Source organism: Gymnoscopelus microlampas (assembly GCF_963454915.1).
Source record: "Gymnoscopelus microlampas genome assembly, chromosome: 19".
NCBI classification, from domain to species: domain Eukaryota; kingdom Metazoa; phylum Chordata; class Actinopteri; order Myctophiformes; family Myctophidae; genus Gymnoscopelus; species Gymnoscopelus microlampas.
Genome location: NC_139956.1, coordinates 1,071,675 through 1,087,956, shown reverse-complemented (window position 1 = coordinate 1,087,956; position 16,282 = coordinate 1,071,675). Strand labels below are relative to the sequence as shown.

General features: G+C 39.4%; 1 protein-coding gene across 4 annotated transcripts in view; it reads right to left on the bottom strand.

Moving 5' to 3' along the window:
* LOC311034803 (NACHT, LRR and PYD domains-containing protein 3-like) overlaps positions 1 to 16,282 on the bottom strand; it is a gene marked incomplete at its 5' end in the record, with an annotated part of 82,293 nt that overhangs the window by 6,923 nt on the left and 59,088 nt on the right. For 2 of the 4 annotated variants that reach the window (XM_084042807.1, XM_084042808.1), the window contains 8 exons: positions 1,704 to 1,871; positions 1,951 to 2,124; positions 3,165 to 3,341; positions 7,068 to 7,244; positions 10,115 to 12,071; positions 12,566 to 12,630; positions 13,940 to 14,186; positions 14,799 to 15,235. In XM_084042807.1, the coding sequence (XP_083898933.1) occupies positions 1,704 to 1,871; positions 1,951 to 2,124; positions 3,165 to 3,341; positions 7,068 to 7,244; positions 10,115 to 12,071; positions 12,566 to 12,630; positions 13,940 to 14,186; positions 14,799 to 15,132 (3,299 nt within the window). The remainder of the gene's footprint in view (positions 1 to 1,703; positions 1,872 to 1,950; positions 2,125 to 3,164; positions 3,342 to 7,067; positions 7,245 to 10,114; positions 12,072 to 12,565; positions 12,631 to 13,939; positions 14,187 to 14,798; positions 15,236 to 16,282) is intronic. The other 2 variants (XM_084042809.1, XM_084042810.1) reach the window with 2 other exon arrangements.

Sequence of the window (16,282 nt, the reverse complement as noted above, 5' to 3'; positions counted from 1 at the left end):
GTTGGCTCCTCACAACTGCGGAGGGAGAGAATTGAAATCTCTATGGAGGGGGGCCAGACCTAATCTGCCGAGGGCTAAAGTGCATGCAATTTTGCAAAGGCAGATTCGTCTGGAACCAGGCTAGCGTCCCATAGACCCTGCGACGGTGACATGAATGCGTCCTTTCTCAATAATGTGCGTCAGCGACGCAGGACGCAGGCCTATGAGAATCTCTGGTTAACTAAATAATATCTTTCTACTCTATCATGCAGAGGTGTCACTTGCCCAAAAAAGAACTGAATAAAGTGGCCGTGAGTGAATTGCTTGTGTGGGACCTGCGGGTAACGCTAAACTTCAGACCTAAAAACAAACTGAACAGGTTACTACTAAACCTCACATCTACAACTCATCTAAACCCTGCTCATTATGCTAGGGTGGGATGGCTCAGGGTAGAGCACAGAGTACAGCAACTTGCAATGGGCCTGGTCTACAAGATACTCAAGGGACCAATGCCCATGTACCTGTCTGACTACTTCAAATGATTGAGTAACGCCCACGGGCACAACACCAGAGTGAAATCCACTGATCTCATTCCCCCCAGATTAGGCACAATCATGGGTATGAATTAATTGTACTATTATGCCACCAAAATGTGGAATGCCCTACCAACAGCCATCAAAAAGTGTACTACCCTCCTTCAAAACCGCCATAAAAGAGCACCTGTCAGCAATTTGCAACTGGAACTAGACTTCTTCTAGCTTCCCAAAATACATTACCCCCCACTGTTTATCTGTAAGTATACTTTTACTGCTCCTTATTGATGATCTCTTGCATAGTATTGTAAGTCATTATATGTCTTGATGAATTGAATACACAGGACCACAATGGGAACAAGCCCTCAGGGCTTTTTGTGATGATATCCTTTCAGCAATATTGTATAACTGTACCTCTGTACTTTTTGCAAACTGTTAATAAGGTATTCAGTCAATCAATCAATTAAGCAGGTGGCATGACCATATGGTATGGACAGAGCTCATGATTATGATTGCTGTGAGAGGTATGAAGTCAGCTGAACCACAGGGAGCTCTCTACCGTCTCTGCAGGACATTTATGAGAGCAGGTGCTTGAGCAGGACAACAAGGATTATGAAGGACAAACATCATCCTAGCAACAAACTGTTTGTGATGATGTGAAACGACTGATGCCTTATAGCCAAAGGCTTATTGAGTTTTGTTTTCCTGGCAGCTGTCAGAGCACTAAATGAGGACACAGACAAAAACTGCAACGTAGGAACAAAAAATAACTTAATGGAACAGACCATTGACTCTCATTAAATGCCTTCTTTTGCATATTTGATTGAACACTGCCACAATTGGATAGATATTGAATCTTCACATTATACCTGTACATGTTGCACTACTAAAATAAAAGCTAATATACCTGTCTATAACAAGAGCATGACCCTAACTCTGTTTACATTACATCCAGTAATATATCATTACATGTACATTTTTGTATATTTTGTATTATTATTGTTTATACGTCTTTGTTAGCACAACTTTGCGGAGCAAGTCCCATTAACTCATCAAATCCCATGGTAGTACTTGTATAAATTATTGACAAATACAATCCTCTTGATTCACTGGCCCACTTTCCCAACCAATGAAACCATTCTAAGGGAAACACTGCACAAACAAACATGGACACAGTCCAGTTCTACTCACCTGAGAGTCTCTAGTCCAAAATGTGGACTCTTGACTACATCAGAGAGTTGTGTCAGCCTGGTTGGTTGGTTGAAGTTCAGGTCTAGCTGTTTCAGATGGGAGGGGTTGAAGGTCAGAGCTGAAGCCAGAGAAGAACAGCCTTCCTCTGTGACCTCACAGCCTGACAAGCTGCAGAGAAATACATATTTAAAAAATTGCTGTTGATGTTCAAGTAGAGATCTACACAGAGAGAAAACACATTATTTACCTCAGGATCTGCAGTATACAATGTGGACTCTTCAATCCAGTAGAAATCACGGTCAGTCCTGAATCGTGCAGGCTGTTAAAACTGAGGTCCAGTTGCTTCAAACGGACGAGATTAGAGCTGAGAGCTGAAGCCAGAACTTCACATCCTGTCTGTGTGATGTTACAGCCAGCAAGTCTGTAATTACAGATTCAATATCTTGATGGACTGTCAGGGTTTTTGAAAGGATCCCTGGCTAATAAGCCTTATGTGCCTTAAAGGTAGACTACGTAGCTTTTCAGACTCCCCCCTCCCCTCTTTGACAGGTCTCAGAGTGATTGCTGTCTTTAATGCATTCATTGATTAGAGAGAGCACTAACGAGTTTGATACTTTTATCGCCCAATCAATCTACTTGAACTTGAACGGCACTGGGTTGGCTCTAGTGGACCTCGCTCGATAACGGCTCGATCGGCGGTCGCTCTCGTTGCTCAAGTCCACTAGAGACGGTGCGCCTCCGACGTTGTAACTGTTTTTCAAATGACATGTTTGTCAAATGACATCATTAACTTGAGTAAAAGATGAACCGTTTCTAAAACAAATACAATATTTAAGGTGTTTTCAATTTTAGTTACAGAAGGAAGTTATAATGTATTAAGGCATAAAAGGCTTATTAGCTAGGGTCCTTTTAAGTAGGGATCCAAGGTCTGGAAATAGTAGAAAGCCAGGAATAATATGATCTAAATCATCTTTTTAAATTATTCAACAAGCACCAAACCGACAGGAAACTGTAACTACCAATAGGATTTTAGGACCCATTACCAATAGACAGATGAAGACATTACTAACGGATGGTTTTAACAGATTATAACAGATTATCTTGTTGTACCTTATAATTACAGGACCATCGGTCAAGTAAATGGTCTGTTTTTTTTTCTAAATATACTGTATAAATAATAAATATATGTATAGCATAAGAGAAGCTGGGACACAATGGTCTTAATGTGACACATTTTGAATTTACATTTGAAATTAATATCAATGTAAATAATATTCCAAACTAGTAGATGATGATCTAACTAAGCTTTCAACCTATAATGTGATCAGAGGTGATTAAGTTTTAAATGTTGCATGTCAGCTTGGCTGTACATAGTTACTGTACCTTATTACTAGTCAGTGTGGATTAACATGATATAAACCTTATACACAGTCTTCAAATGAAGATTCAACACAGTCTGACCTTAGAGTTTCCAGTCTACAAAGTGGACTCTTCAGTACAGCAAAGATCAGCTCCAGTACTGATGATTCTTGCAGGTTGCTGTAACTCAGGTCCAGTTCTTTTATGTGGGAAGGATTAGAGCCGAGAGCTGAAGCCAGAAGTTCAAATCCTGTCTGGGTGATTTCACAGCCAACAAGTCTGTAATAACAGATTACATATCAGAATTCGAATCAGGTTTATTGTCACATCACAGGTTTACAAGGTAAAAAAGTGGGTGAAATTCGTTTTTGTACATCACTCCCACCGCCCATATACGATATGAGTTGATCAAAACATATTACACAAAGATAACTGCCAAGTTGTTCTGTACAGCAGAATGGAATAAAAGTCCTCCAAGCCCATGTACAGGATTGATCGTCAGTTACCAGAAATGTTTAATTGTAGTTATTGTTACACAAGGGGGTCACACCACTTACTGAAAGGAAAGGTTCACATACTTTTATCACACACAGATATGTAATAATGGATTATTTTCCTCAACTAGATTTTCAGGCCGCTACCCGGCGCAAATCACGTTAGGGGCCCCTGGTGTGGCTATTGTGATGCCAGACCCCTAATCAATGTTGGTGCCAAGTTTAGCGGATCGGAGGAACAGTGCGCTGCGCACCCTCCACCCACCCTCTAGGTAATTTTAATATAGACACCCACCTCAGTTTGTGTGGTCAAGATGAAAGAACCGAGGACGAAAACTCAAGTCCTGTTTCAGTCATTAGTTTTAGTCAAACAAATATAATAAAATAATGTATTTAAACTAATTTAATTAGGTCATTACAGGTATTGGATTTAAGATAAGACTGTGCTAACAGTATTATCATAAAATATATCCCATTTTGAAGATTCAAATTAGAGCATAACACAATACAACTTGTGTTAAAACACATCATTCACACACAATACTGCATGTTCAGAAAATAGCATAGCCTGTCTAGACTAACAAACAAATAATAAAGAAAAACATCTTAATAGATTAATAACCCCATGACTGGTATCCTGTATTATTAGCTTTCTGATCTTTCTCTCTAAGCAATGGCCAAAATTATAATGTATCCATTTAGAACGAGTGACCACCAGTTCAATAGACAGGTTGGCGCCATCTTGAGAGGGTTTCAGATATTACTTTCAATGTGGTGTGATGCCACGTTCTCGTACTGTACTGGTCCTCAAAGTGGGGTCCGGGGACCCAAAGATGTCCGTGAGGTTTCAGGGGGTCCCCAGTGTATCCACTTGAGCCCTATACACATAGGCTATTTGAAAATAGCAGATCTATAAGTTCACAATGTGTCACATCGTGATGCATTGTGAGCTTGTAGATCTGCCATTTATAACAAAATCTGTGAAATGTGAAAAAAAAATGAATATTTGTGAAAAAAGAATACGACAAAATTATGCCTGTCACAGGCAAATATTCCTGTTATTACATAATTGTCTAATCACAATATTATTTGAGGTAATCACAATTGATTTGCATAATCTTCATAATCGTTTCCATGTTGAGAAAGGTTTTCATTCAAATTTGAATGAAAATTTCCATTTCCTCGCTAATCACAATTATTTGTATGACAGCCCTAACACATCTTGTATGGGGGTCCCTGGCACAAAATATATTCAGATGGGGGTCCATGACATGAATAGGTTTGAGAACCACTGTATCACTGTATCTACTGTAGTGTTGAGTTCCAAGGATTTCCTGGTGACGTCACAGTCACACACACTGTCACTCACCACAAACAACCATTAACTCATTTTGGGCGGGAACCCCTATTTGTAACTATACCTTTCAGGACAGGAACCCCTATATGTAACTATACCTTTCAGGACAGTAACCCCTTTATGTAACAATACCTTTCAGGACAGTAACCCCTATATGTAACTATACCTTTCAGGACAGTAACCCCTTTATGTAACGATACCTTTCAGGACAGGAACCCCTATATGTAACTATACCTTTCAGGACAGTAACCCCTTTATGTAACAATACCTTTCAGGACAGTAACCCCTATATGTAACTATACCTTTCAGGACAGGAACCCCTTTATGTAACGATACCTTTCAGGACAGTAACCCCTATATGTAACGATACCTTTCAGGACAGTAACCCCTATATGTAACTATACCTTTCAGGACAGTAACCCCTTTATGTAACTATACCTTTCAGGACAGTAACCCCTTTATGTAACTATACCTTTCAGGACAGTAACCCCTTTATGTAACTATACCTTTCAGGACAGTAACCCCTATATGTAACGATACCTTTCAGGACAGTAACCCCTATATGTAACGATACCTTTCAGGACAGTAACCCCTATATGTAACTATACCTTTCAGGACAGTAACCCCTTTATGTAACTATACCTTTCAGGACAGTAACCCCTATATGTAACGATACCTTTCAGGACAGGAACCCCTATATGTAACGATACCTTTCAGGACAGGAACCCCTATTTGTAACTATACCTTTCAGGACAGGAACCCCTATATGTAACTATACCTTTCAGGACAGTAACCCCTTTATGTAACGATACCTTTCAGGACAGGAACCCCTATTTGTAACTATACCTTTCAGGACAGGAACCCCTTTTGGGGTTCCTGTTGCTATAATGTTTTGTAACTTTTGATTACATATTTGAAGTTTTTCAGAAAACGTAGGTGAGGATTTAGAATGTGTTTTTAGAATGGGCCTCAGGTCTAAATGGTTACACAACAACGTCACTGACACCCTTTGGGAACAAGCAAACGTTTTTTATAAAGCTCTATGACAGCAACAGGTCTGAAAAAACACATTTCTCTGCATGTACGTTTAACTTTTTCACTAGCTTACCCTGTCCAGTCAAACAAGAATTAATTGGATATAAACATATCCAATTGGACTGTGTATGTGTTGTGCATGACACAGATTACATGTGTTTTTTACAGGCGCGCCCCCTTTCCACAGCCACGCCCCCTTTCCTGGGTAGGGGTATAAATATAAACGCATATAAAGCCCCTTTTTCGAGGGCTGTCTATAGGACTGCGTGTGTAGACAGCCAAATCAATTTACACATTTTCAAACTAGCCAACTTTAGCCTGAAGCTAGCACCAGGTGTTATGGAAAACTATGAACTATGGGAACCGCAGGCCGATTGTCAAGAAACATCGACTGCAAAAGTATATGATCTGTTAAAAGGACTGCAGTCAGCTTACTGTTGCAAAACTAGCAGTGTGGTAAGCCTTGTGGTAAACAACACACATTAGATAGATAGATAGATAGATAGATAGATAGATAGATAGATAGATAGATAGATAGATAGATAGATAGATAGATAGATAGACAGACAGACAGAAATAATACGAATGATTTAATGAATGATTTAATAAATATTATAGATTAATTAATGTATTAAATGTAAAATACTTTTCTCAACAACATGCATGTAGCAGTTTTGATTTCTGTGACTTTCACTAAATATGTGTGGAAAATCTGTGTTAAAAAAAAACTTAACTCATAGGAAACAGACAGGAGACAGTTTTCAACATTTCAGAGTAATGGACTGTTTTACTCTGAAACTCTTACAGACACAACAGTGATCATAATTGATCAGACTGCTGGTGCTGGTGGGCTGAGGAACCAGCAGACCTTCCAGTCTGTGTTTACACCAGTTTGACAGTCAAATGATTACATAACTGATGTGATCATTCCCTAGCAGCCATGATGGATCACATACTGTAGTCACTGTACCTTATCATTATTCTAGTCACTGTGGGTTACCATGATGTCAACCTTATTCAAACTCTTCAAATAAAGTTTCAACGCAGCATTTATGTTATAATCACATAATAAATAGTACAACTAAACTAATACAAATAATGGTGGTAAATGAATCTGACCTTAGAATCTGCAGTCTACAATGTGGACTCTTCAGTCCAGCAGTGAGGATCTCCATGAATGGATCCTTCAGTTTGCTCCCACTGATCTCCAGTTCTGTTAGATGTGAAGGATTAGAGCTGAGAGCTGAAGACACAACTTCATAGTCTGTCTGTTTGAGGTCCCAACAGCCAGCAAGTCTGTAAAGATGAAATGTAAAATCAGAGATAATCAAACAGATTATTCCACATTTACTGTCAATTAAGTTAACTCTAAGATATTTTCTATCTAGTAAGAAATGTTGCACAAATTGTAAGGTACAGCGCCACCATGTGGTCAGGTGATCCTGTTCTACTGAACATTCAACCAAAATAGCAGATCTACAAGCTAACAGCACGTCGTAACCCAGAACATTGTGAGCTTACATAAACATATCATAAACTACATATTTTGAAAAAATAATATAAATAAAGACTGTTCTCCTTCATGCTTCCCAGAGGATGACACCAACTGATTTTAGTGACCCAATAGTATTTCCTGTAGCGCCACCACTAGGTCAAAACGTTCACTGTCACACAACATTTCTAAATGTACTGGTCAGATTGTCATGAAACTTGTTGATCACATTCATTCTCCCCACAGGATTAAACCTACTGCTTTTATTGACCCCATGACCTCTACTCTAGCGCCACCTTTAGACCAAAATGTTCACTTTCACACATGATGTGTGTAATGTGAGGATTGTCATGAAACTTATGGAGCACATTGATTCTCCCTGGAGAATGAACCCTACTGATTAAGTGACTCCACAACCTTTCCTCTAGCGCCACCCTGTGGCCAAAAAGCACTTTGTAGCTTTTAGTTTTAAATGTTCTTTATTGTAATACAAATTAAAGCTGTTGGTTAAAATACAGGTAAATATCCAGTGAATATAGAATATAAAAAATATATTTTATATAATAAATTATATATTCTTTAGATCGGCTACCTGACAAAATTATGTTACTTATTTTGTTTTTTCTTTTTAACCAAACTAGTGAGTGCTGGTCCATCTGAGTGTAACTAGCAGGGTTTTAGACTCTTAGTTGTTTTTTACCTGGATTTTACTGGTCTTAATTTATAGACAAATCCACAGAGCGCTGCCCTGTAGGTGGCGCAATCATAGCTACGGTGTCAAGACTCCTGTTGTTTTGTGGAAACTGCTTCATTCACCTGATATTTTACAAACTAAATGCTCTGCCAGATACAAAGTGTCACTGATGTGCATCAAGTTAGGTCACTTGATCACATTGGAAGTGTCAAATAGTCTATTATATTTGGCTGCACCGCAATTATTAATAATTTCAACTGGACGGCTTTTATGATATTGGCTTATATTGTAGCTAATCCGCACAAAACGTGAAGTGTAAAAGCAACAATGTATTGATGGAGGAGTGAACTTACCATGCTTGTGGAGTTCATGTCTCAAGTTGTTTGCAATGAAACTGCAAGATTAACGAGGTGGGAGGGGCACTATGACATCACTGCATTATATTAGGTGAAAAGTGACTGATGGCAGCCAGCTCATTTAAATTATAATATTATAAATTATAATTATGATAGTGAAATTATTTGTCTAATGTTGTTCTTGATAAGGGCCATGGGTGTTGTGCAGACCAATACAAAACAGGGCAAAAGGGCACTTTGGGCATCAGAGGTGAAAGAGCAGGCGCCCAAGCACCCGGCTTTGGAGGCTTGGGCGCCTGCCCGTCCGTGCCTGTTCCACACGTTAATATCTTGTGAACCATCGCATAGCGGTCTTCAGCTGTGAATTAACCTGATACTATCCTGATAGTTGGCAGCTTAAGAGCAGCAGAGACTCAAGCCCTCGTGTCCTCCAGCCTTTGTAACCTTTTTGTTTAGTTTGCTAGTTTTGCCGTTCATTAACTTTGAGTCCTTCAGTTGTGTTTATATTTTGAATTCATTTTTTGTCAATACTTGATCAATCACTGTTTTTATTAGTTTAGGTAAGTAGTTTAGTACATTGTATTTTGTTTCTTTCTTTTTGGTCAGGGGTTATGTTAGGGGGTTTTCTTCAGTAGTATAGGATTTGTTGGCTTCTTTTTAAACCAGCACCCTGAAGTTTATTGTCACTTGAAACAAGGAACAAAGAAAATGGAGATATTTAGTCTCTGCTAAAATAAATAAATAAAAGCAATTCATTTTGAAACAAGCTGTGGTCCTCCATTATTATGTTGTATTCTCTACCCTAGACAGGGGTCGTAATATACTGTGGAATCTGCCATGAAGCTGTCAGTCCCACTGACAGTGAAAGAGGAGTTCAATGAGTTTGAGTTACGCTACTTCTTGTCTCTGAAGTGAAGCCTGATTTTTTTGGGGAGTTAATGTGTTGGTGGATGCGAGGGCACTCTCAATGCTAGATAAACAATGAATGAGGCTCCTACAGGTGGTGCCTACACACTCACAGTTCAATGGATATTTATTTGTGGGAATATAACGTTTGAAACATCATTCTTCACAGTTCACACCAAAGAAATGTAGACTTTAAAACATTATTTCCTTATTATCTGCTGGATCAAGTAACTTGGCTTTATTTATTCTTAACGGCATGGTTATTAGTCTATGCTTCTCTGTAGTGTGTGCGTGTGCGTCTGGATCTTTTACATTTGTGGCTCTCAAACGTTGTCATGTCAAGAAAATTGACATTTGACCCCATCTGAAAATATTTTGTGTAAGTAAGCCCCATAAGAGAAGATAACATGCTGTTAAAAGTTATTCAACATTTTTCTCAATTATTCAAGTAAAAAAAGATAGCTTATCTACAAGCTTACAACGCATCGCGACACGTTATGAGCTTGTAGATCGGCTATTTTCAAATAGCTGAAGTATAAAGTACTGTATATTTAAAGTGTTTAAACCATTCCATATTTTGATGGGGACCGCCTACAACTCCTCAAGGACCCTAAGTGGGGTCCAATGTTTTACGTTAACCATCACTTCTAGTTATAGTAGTGGTGTGAAGGTAGATTTACTCTGTTGTAATACATTTTCTTTCCACATGACTACTAACCGAGCCTTTCTGCTGTTCCTCACAGCTGGGATCAGTCTCTGTCTCCCCTGCCATGATGTGTTGTATGTGTCCAGGTAAAACTCATCCAGAACCTCTGACATCTGCAGCATGAAGGCCAGAGCTGAACACTGGGTTGGAGACAGTTCTGTTTTTGACTTCAGGTACCGTTGGATCTCTTGAAATACTGAGTGGTCGTTCATTTCCATCAAACAGTGGAAGATGTTGATAATTCTCTCAGCAGAGTAATCTTCAGTGGTCATCTTCTTCAGGTTGTTGATGGCTCTCTGGATGCTCTCTGGACTGTTCTCTGTCTGACCCAGCAGGCCTCCTAACAGACTCTGGTTGGACTCCAGTGAGAGACCATGAAGGAAACGGACAAAGAGGTCCAGGTGACCGTTTTTACTCTTGAGGGCTTTTTCCATGACACTCTGCAGGAAATCATCCAAGGATCTGACACTGCCTCCCAGGAATGTCTTCAGTACCTTCCTGTTCTTCTGTGTGAAACAGTGGAACAGGTAAACTGCAGCCAGAAACTCCTGAATGCTCAGATGAACAAAGCTATAGACAATTCTCTGGAACTTCAAATTCTCTCCTTTGAAGATCTCTGTGCACACTCCTGAGTACAGCGAGGCTTCTTTCACATCAAGATCACACTTTTCCAGGTCTTCTTGGTAGAAAATGATGCTACCTTTCTCCAGATGTTCAAACGCCAGCCTTCCCAGTTTCAGAAGAACTTCCCTGTCAGTCTTCATCAGCTGCTGTTGATCCTCTCTCTTTCTCTTTGAGAGAGAGAAAGAATCAAAGAGTGACCGAAGAGAGATCTTTGGTTTATTTTCCCGTCCCTTTGCTTCATGTTTTCTTTCATGTGTCTCTTCATACTTCTGCTTCTTCCTCTTTGTCTGAACCATCAGAAAGGAGCTGTACATCTCAGTCTGGGTCTTGGGCAGCTGTCCTGTCTCGTCTCTACTCAAAATATCATGGAGAACGGTGGCAGCCATGGAACAGAAGACTGGGATTTCGCACATGATGTGGAGGCTCTTTGATGTCTTCATGTGTGAGTTGATTCTGCTGGCCAGCTTCTCATCACTGAATCTCTTCCTGAAGTACTCCTCCTTCATGGCATCAGTGAACCCTTTCACCTCCATCAACATGTCAACAAACTGAGAGATCTGTTTAGCTGCAGCAGGGCGGGTTGTTATCCAGATGTGAGCACAGCGAAGCAGTTTCCCTTTCATGACGTTTACTAGCAGCTCTTCTAGTGGGACGGGTCGGGAAAAGTCATCAGAACAGTCATGGTTAGTCTCAAAGTCCAGCTGAAAGCTTTCGTCTAAACCGTCAAAAACAAACAGAAGTTTGAAGAGGCTGTTGTCATAATTTGAGTTTCCTGACTTCTGCAGCTTGGTGAAGATGTCATTAAGAGCTTCCACTGGGATGCATTTGGTTGCGTCAATGCATTCATGAATTAGCTGTGCCAAACTGAAGCTTCGTCCCTGCAGTAAATTTAGGTGCCGGAATTGGAACACAAATGTGAGGTGAGGATGTTGATGTTTTTTCTTTGCCCAGTCAGAGACAAACTTGTGTACGAGAAAGGTTTTGCCAACTCCTGCAATACCAATGGACATCACTGTTCTGATGCGTCTGTCTTCTCCAGAAGGGTGTTTAAAGATGTCACTGAGTTGGATCTCCTGCCCTGCTTTCTTCATCACCATTTCACTCTGCGGGATATCCTGCCATGCTTTCTTCCTCTCCATCTGTCTGACCTCATGCTCACAGCTGATCTCTTTGTTGTCCACATATATGATGCTGACATGTGTGTAGCAATCTTCAAAATCCTCCTTATCTGACCGTTGGACTGACCCTTCAGGTAAACATGTGAATGGGTCCTCAACATTTGTTTGGAGCTTGTTTTGGTAGAATTCAATAGGCTTTGCATCCTCTTGTGTTTTCACCAGCAAATCTGTAATAATGAAACATGTAACACTTGAATCTAAATGTGAAATCTCCAATTCTATTGCTGATAAAAAGGCATGAAAAAAGCCTATTTTAGCCTTTTTTTCAATAGTGTGAATAACTAAAGAAAACGTTACCTCTTTGCCATGTATATAGCAACATCATTTAAAAAAGTTGTTTTCAAAAAGTTATTTTCAGAAAACTTAGGTTAGGATTTAGAGGGCGTTCTTTTTTTTGTGCCTCACATCAGGTCTAAACGGGTTAAAGGACATTTATGTGCTTTTCAATCAATATGTTGTTAATGTTATTGAAATGTTATTGTGTTAAATGACTGCCATGAAAACTATTTGAATGGGATTTGACAGTAAGTAACTCTTGTAGTTCTAATCCTAAATTAAAGTAACTGTAGTAGATCTAAACCTAAATTAAAGTAACTGTAGTAGATCTAAACCTAAATCTAAAGTCTCCATTTAGATTCAATCAACTTTAGACAACACTCACCTGAGACAGAAGATGATGCAGCTGCTCTTTCAGGTTGTGTTGGATGAGAAGGCTGAGCATCCCTGCTGTGAAATGTAAAAAGATTGTCATACTAACTCTATATAGTACATCAACCAATACTATATGAATACTATATATACTGTACATCAACCAATACTATATAAATAATACACACACACACACACACACACACACACACACACACACACACACACACACACACACACACACACACACACACACACACACACACACACACACACACACACAACATTGTTTTGAAGTAATAAGAAAGTTAGGAATTAACGATTAAATGGTTACTTGTTACTTGGTTACTGTCATTTGGCTGATTATTTATACAACAAATCTATTCATTCTAGTGGATGAACATATAATATGTCATTTAGTAACTAACCCTAAATGTATTCCCACCATCTACAACTGCTGTTTTAGACACACACACACACACACACACACACACACACACACACACACACACACACACACACACACACACACACACACACACACACACACACACACACACACACACACACACACACACACACACACACACACACACACACACACACATTATTATTATGCATTAGAATTCAATGTAAATGTGTCTTTTGGCACTCTGGCATACAGTAGTATGCAGTATACAGATAATGAACAAAGAGAACATGACTGTATTAGAGAAGACATGTTTTTGTCTCTTGAAGATCACCTCACTTAGAGCTCATGTTATGTTTGCACCACAACAATAAAAACATACAAACTACTGTATCTCTTAGACATGAAGAGGATACATGATAATGATTCATATTAACTCATTCACTGCCAGACTTATTTCTGGCTGCGTTTGCCCAGTTCCAGCATTTTGTTTTTTTTATCCTTTCAACTGGTCACAGAAAATGTATATCCAATCGTTTATAAACACACATGCTACGTGTGAGCGTCGCCCAGAGAAAGATAATCCAACCGAGACTTTTCCTTCTGCTCAGCCGCATGTTGAAAACAGGATGTCTCAAGGAGCACAGGAAAAAAGTCAACTCAAGATAGAAGCGTTTTAATAAAAAGGTTAAACAGGAAGTGAACGCAGGCGGAAATGTTCGGATGACGTTATTTCCGGATCCGGGTGAGTGGATAGTGAACCAGATGACTCAGTAGACAGAGAACACAGCACAATCTTTTATAAAACCACAAAAACCACGTCCGTGGCAGAATTGATATTTGGAGAAAAAAAACACGTCTTTTACGTCCATGGTAGTGAATGAGTTAACACTGAAAGCATCATGGCCTGAAAAGGTACGTTCTCTTCTACTAATGCGATGTTTGGACGAAAAATGTATTTAAATGAAAATGACTTACAGCTCATTGAGAAGTAACTTCTCCTCTTCCGCTAGACCTTTGTAGAAAAGGTCTTTGGCTTTGCTGGACTCCAGGAATGTATAGAGTTCCCTCATCTTCTCCTGAGTGGTGGACTTAGACATCACCTTCTGGTATTTTTCATTGTTGATGACTTCCTCCTGAAGGAGGAGATCCAGGATGGGATCCACTGCGGTCACTTTCTTAATCAGAGAACACCGGTGTTGGTCGACAAAGTGTTTCTCTGAAGCTAAGAGGAATGAACATTCAGTTGTTGGTGATTTTTCTTTCATAATGTTCATATAACACTGCATACTTATAGTTAAAAGCACTAATACATACACATTTAATAACGATACTCATAACACAATATGAAGCCTTTTACTTTTACAGGGGCCAGTTTTGAATTGCAACCACCTGTAAGTGCTCTTTTAGAGCGGTTTTGAAGGAGAGTGGGGGTTTACACTCCTTTACAAATGTAACCCCTTGTTTGAGCCAAATCTGGGTTGAACGTGATTAGTGGAGCTCCCTCTGGTGTTTTGATTGTGGACTTCATTGACGTTTGTGAAGACTGGACTGGTCATCGGACCAGTCCAGTCTCTCCAGTCCGTGATTAAGGGCCTCACTAGAGTAGGTTTTAAGGGATCTAGATACAACTGTTTTGTGACAGCCGGCCTTAGGTTTTAGTTTTTTACGGGTACAAAAGATCATATAATGATCACTTAGTCTGCATACAATAACCCCACTCTTGGAGATTTTGGAGCGGTCCGATGTTAGAATGAGATCTATGGTGGTTTGAGTAAGATCACCCTTGTGGGTTGGGTAATTAGCTGACAGAGGACGTGCGGATCACAAAACCTACCGCAGGATTGGGAGACAGGACCAGGGTTGAGCTCAATGTCTCCTGAAAGTAGTAGATACAGGAAGATCATACACCTTCGATCCATCCGACCATTCGGGGGTTTATTCTTACGATCCGGGTTTGAGGTCAACGTGGAGTATATCGCCGCAGCACCAAAACCAAGATGTTTCCGCTCCGTACCGGTGTGCAGGTAGAAATCGTTGTGGCATTCCTGCTTTTCAAGTACATTTTTCTCCATCTCCATCTGGTGTAAATTCCGTGGTGAATTAAGGTAGGAATCCGTAATCCACAGGAGGACGAGAAGAAAATGTGGGAAAATCTTGCGACCGCCCATGTTGAGGCCGGATGTCTGTCAGTGGTCCTGGTCGGTGGACGTGGAACTTTGATTGTTGAATTTAAGTCAGTGTTTCTATTGGCTGGTCAGATGAGAAGGTGAGCTGGGGAGAGACAGAGACATTGTCAAACTGAATATCTGCACATAAACAACAACTGATCATGTCTACATGTCTCTACATCATTAGATCATCATTGATCATGTCTACATGTCTCTACATCATTAGATCATTGATCATGTCTACATGTCTCTACATCATTAGATCATTGATCATGTCTCTACATCATTAGATCATTGATCATGTCTACATGTCTCTACATCATTAGATCATTGATCATGTCACTACATCATTAGATCATTGATCATGTCTACATGTCTCTACATCATTAGATCATTGATCATGTCTCTACATCATTAGATCATTGATCATGTCTACATGTCTCTACATCATTAGATCATTGATCATGTCTACATGTCACTACATCATTAGATCATCATTGATCATGTCTACATGTCTCTACATCATTAGATCATCATTGATCATGTCTACATGTCTCTACATCATTAGATCATTGATCATGTCTACATGTCACTACATCATTAGATCATCATTGATCATGTCTACATGTCTCTACATCATTAGATCATTGATCATGTCTACATGTCACTACATCATTAGATCATCATTGATCATGTCTACATGTCTCTACATCATTAGATCATTGATCATGTCTACATGTCACTACATCATTAGATCATCATTGATCATGTCTACATGTCTCTACATCATTAGATCATCATTGATCATGTCTACATGTCACTACATCATTAGATCATTGATCATGTCTACATGTCTCTACATCATTAGATCATTGATCATGTCTACATGTCACTACATCATTAGATCATTGATCATGTCTACATGTCACTACATCATTAGATCATCATTGATCATGTCTACATGTCATTACATCATTAGATCATCATTGATCATGTCTACATGTCACTACATCATTAGATCATTGATCATGTCTACATGTCACTACATCATTAGATCATTGATCATGTCTACATGTCACTACATCATTAGATCATCATTGATCATGTCTACATGTCTCTACATCATTAGATCATTGATCATGTCTACATG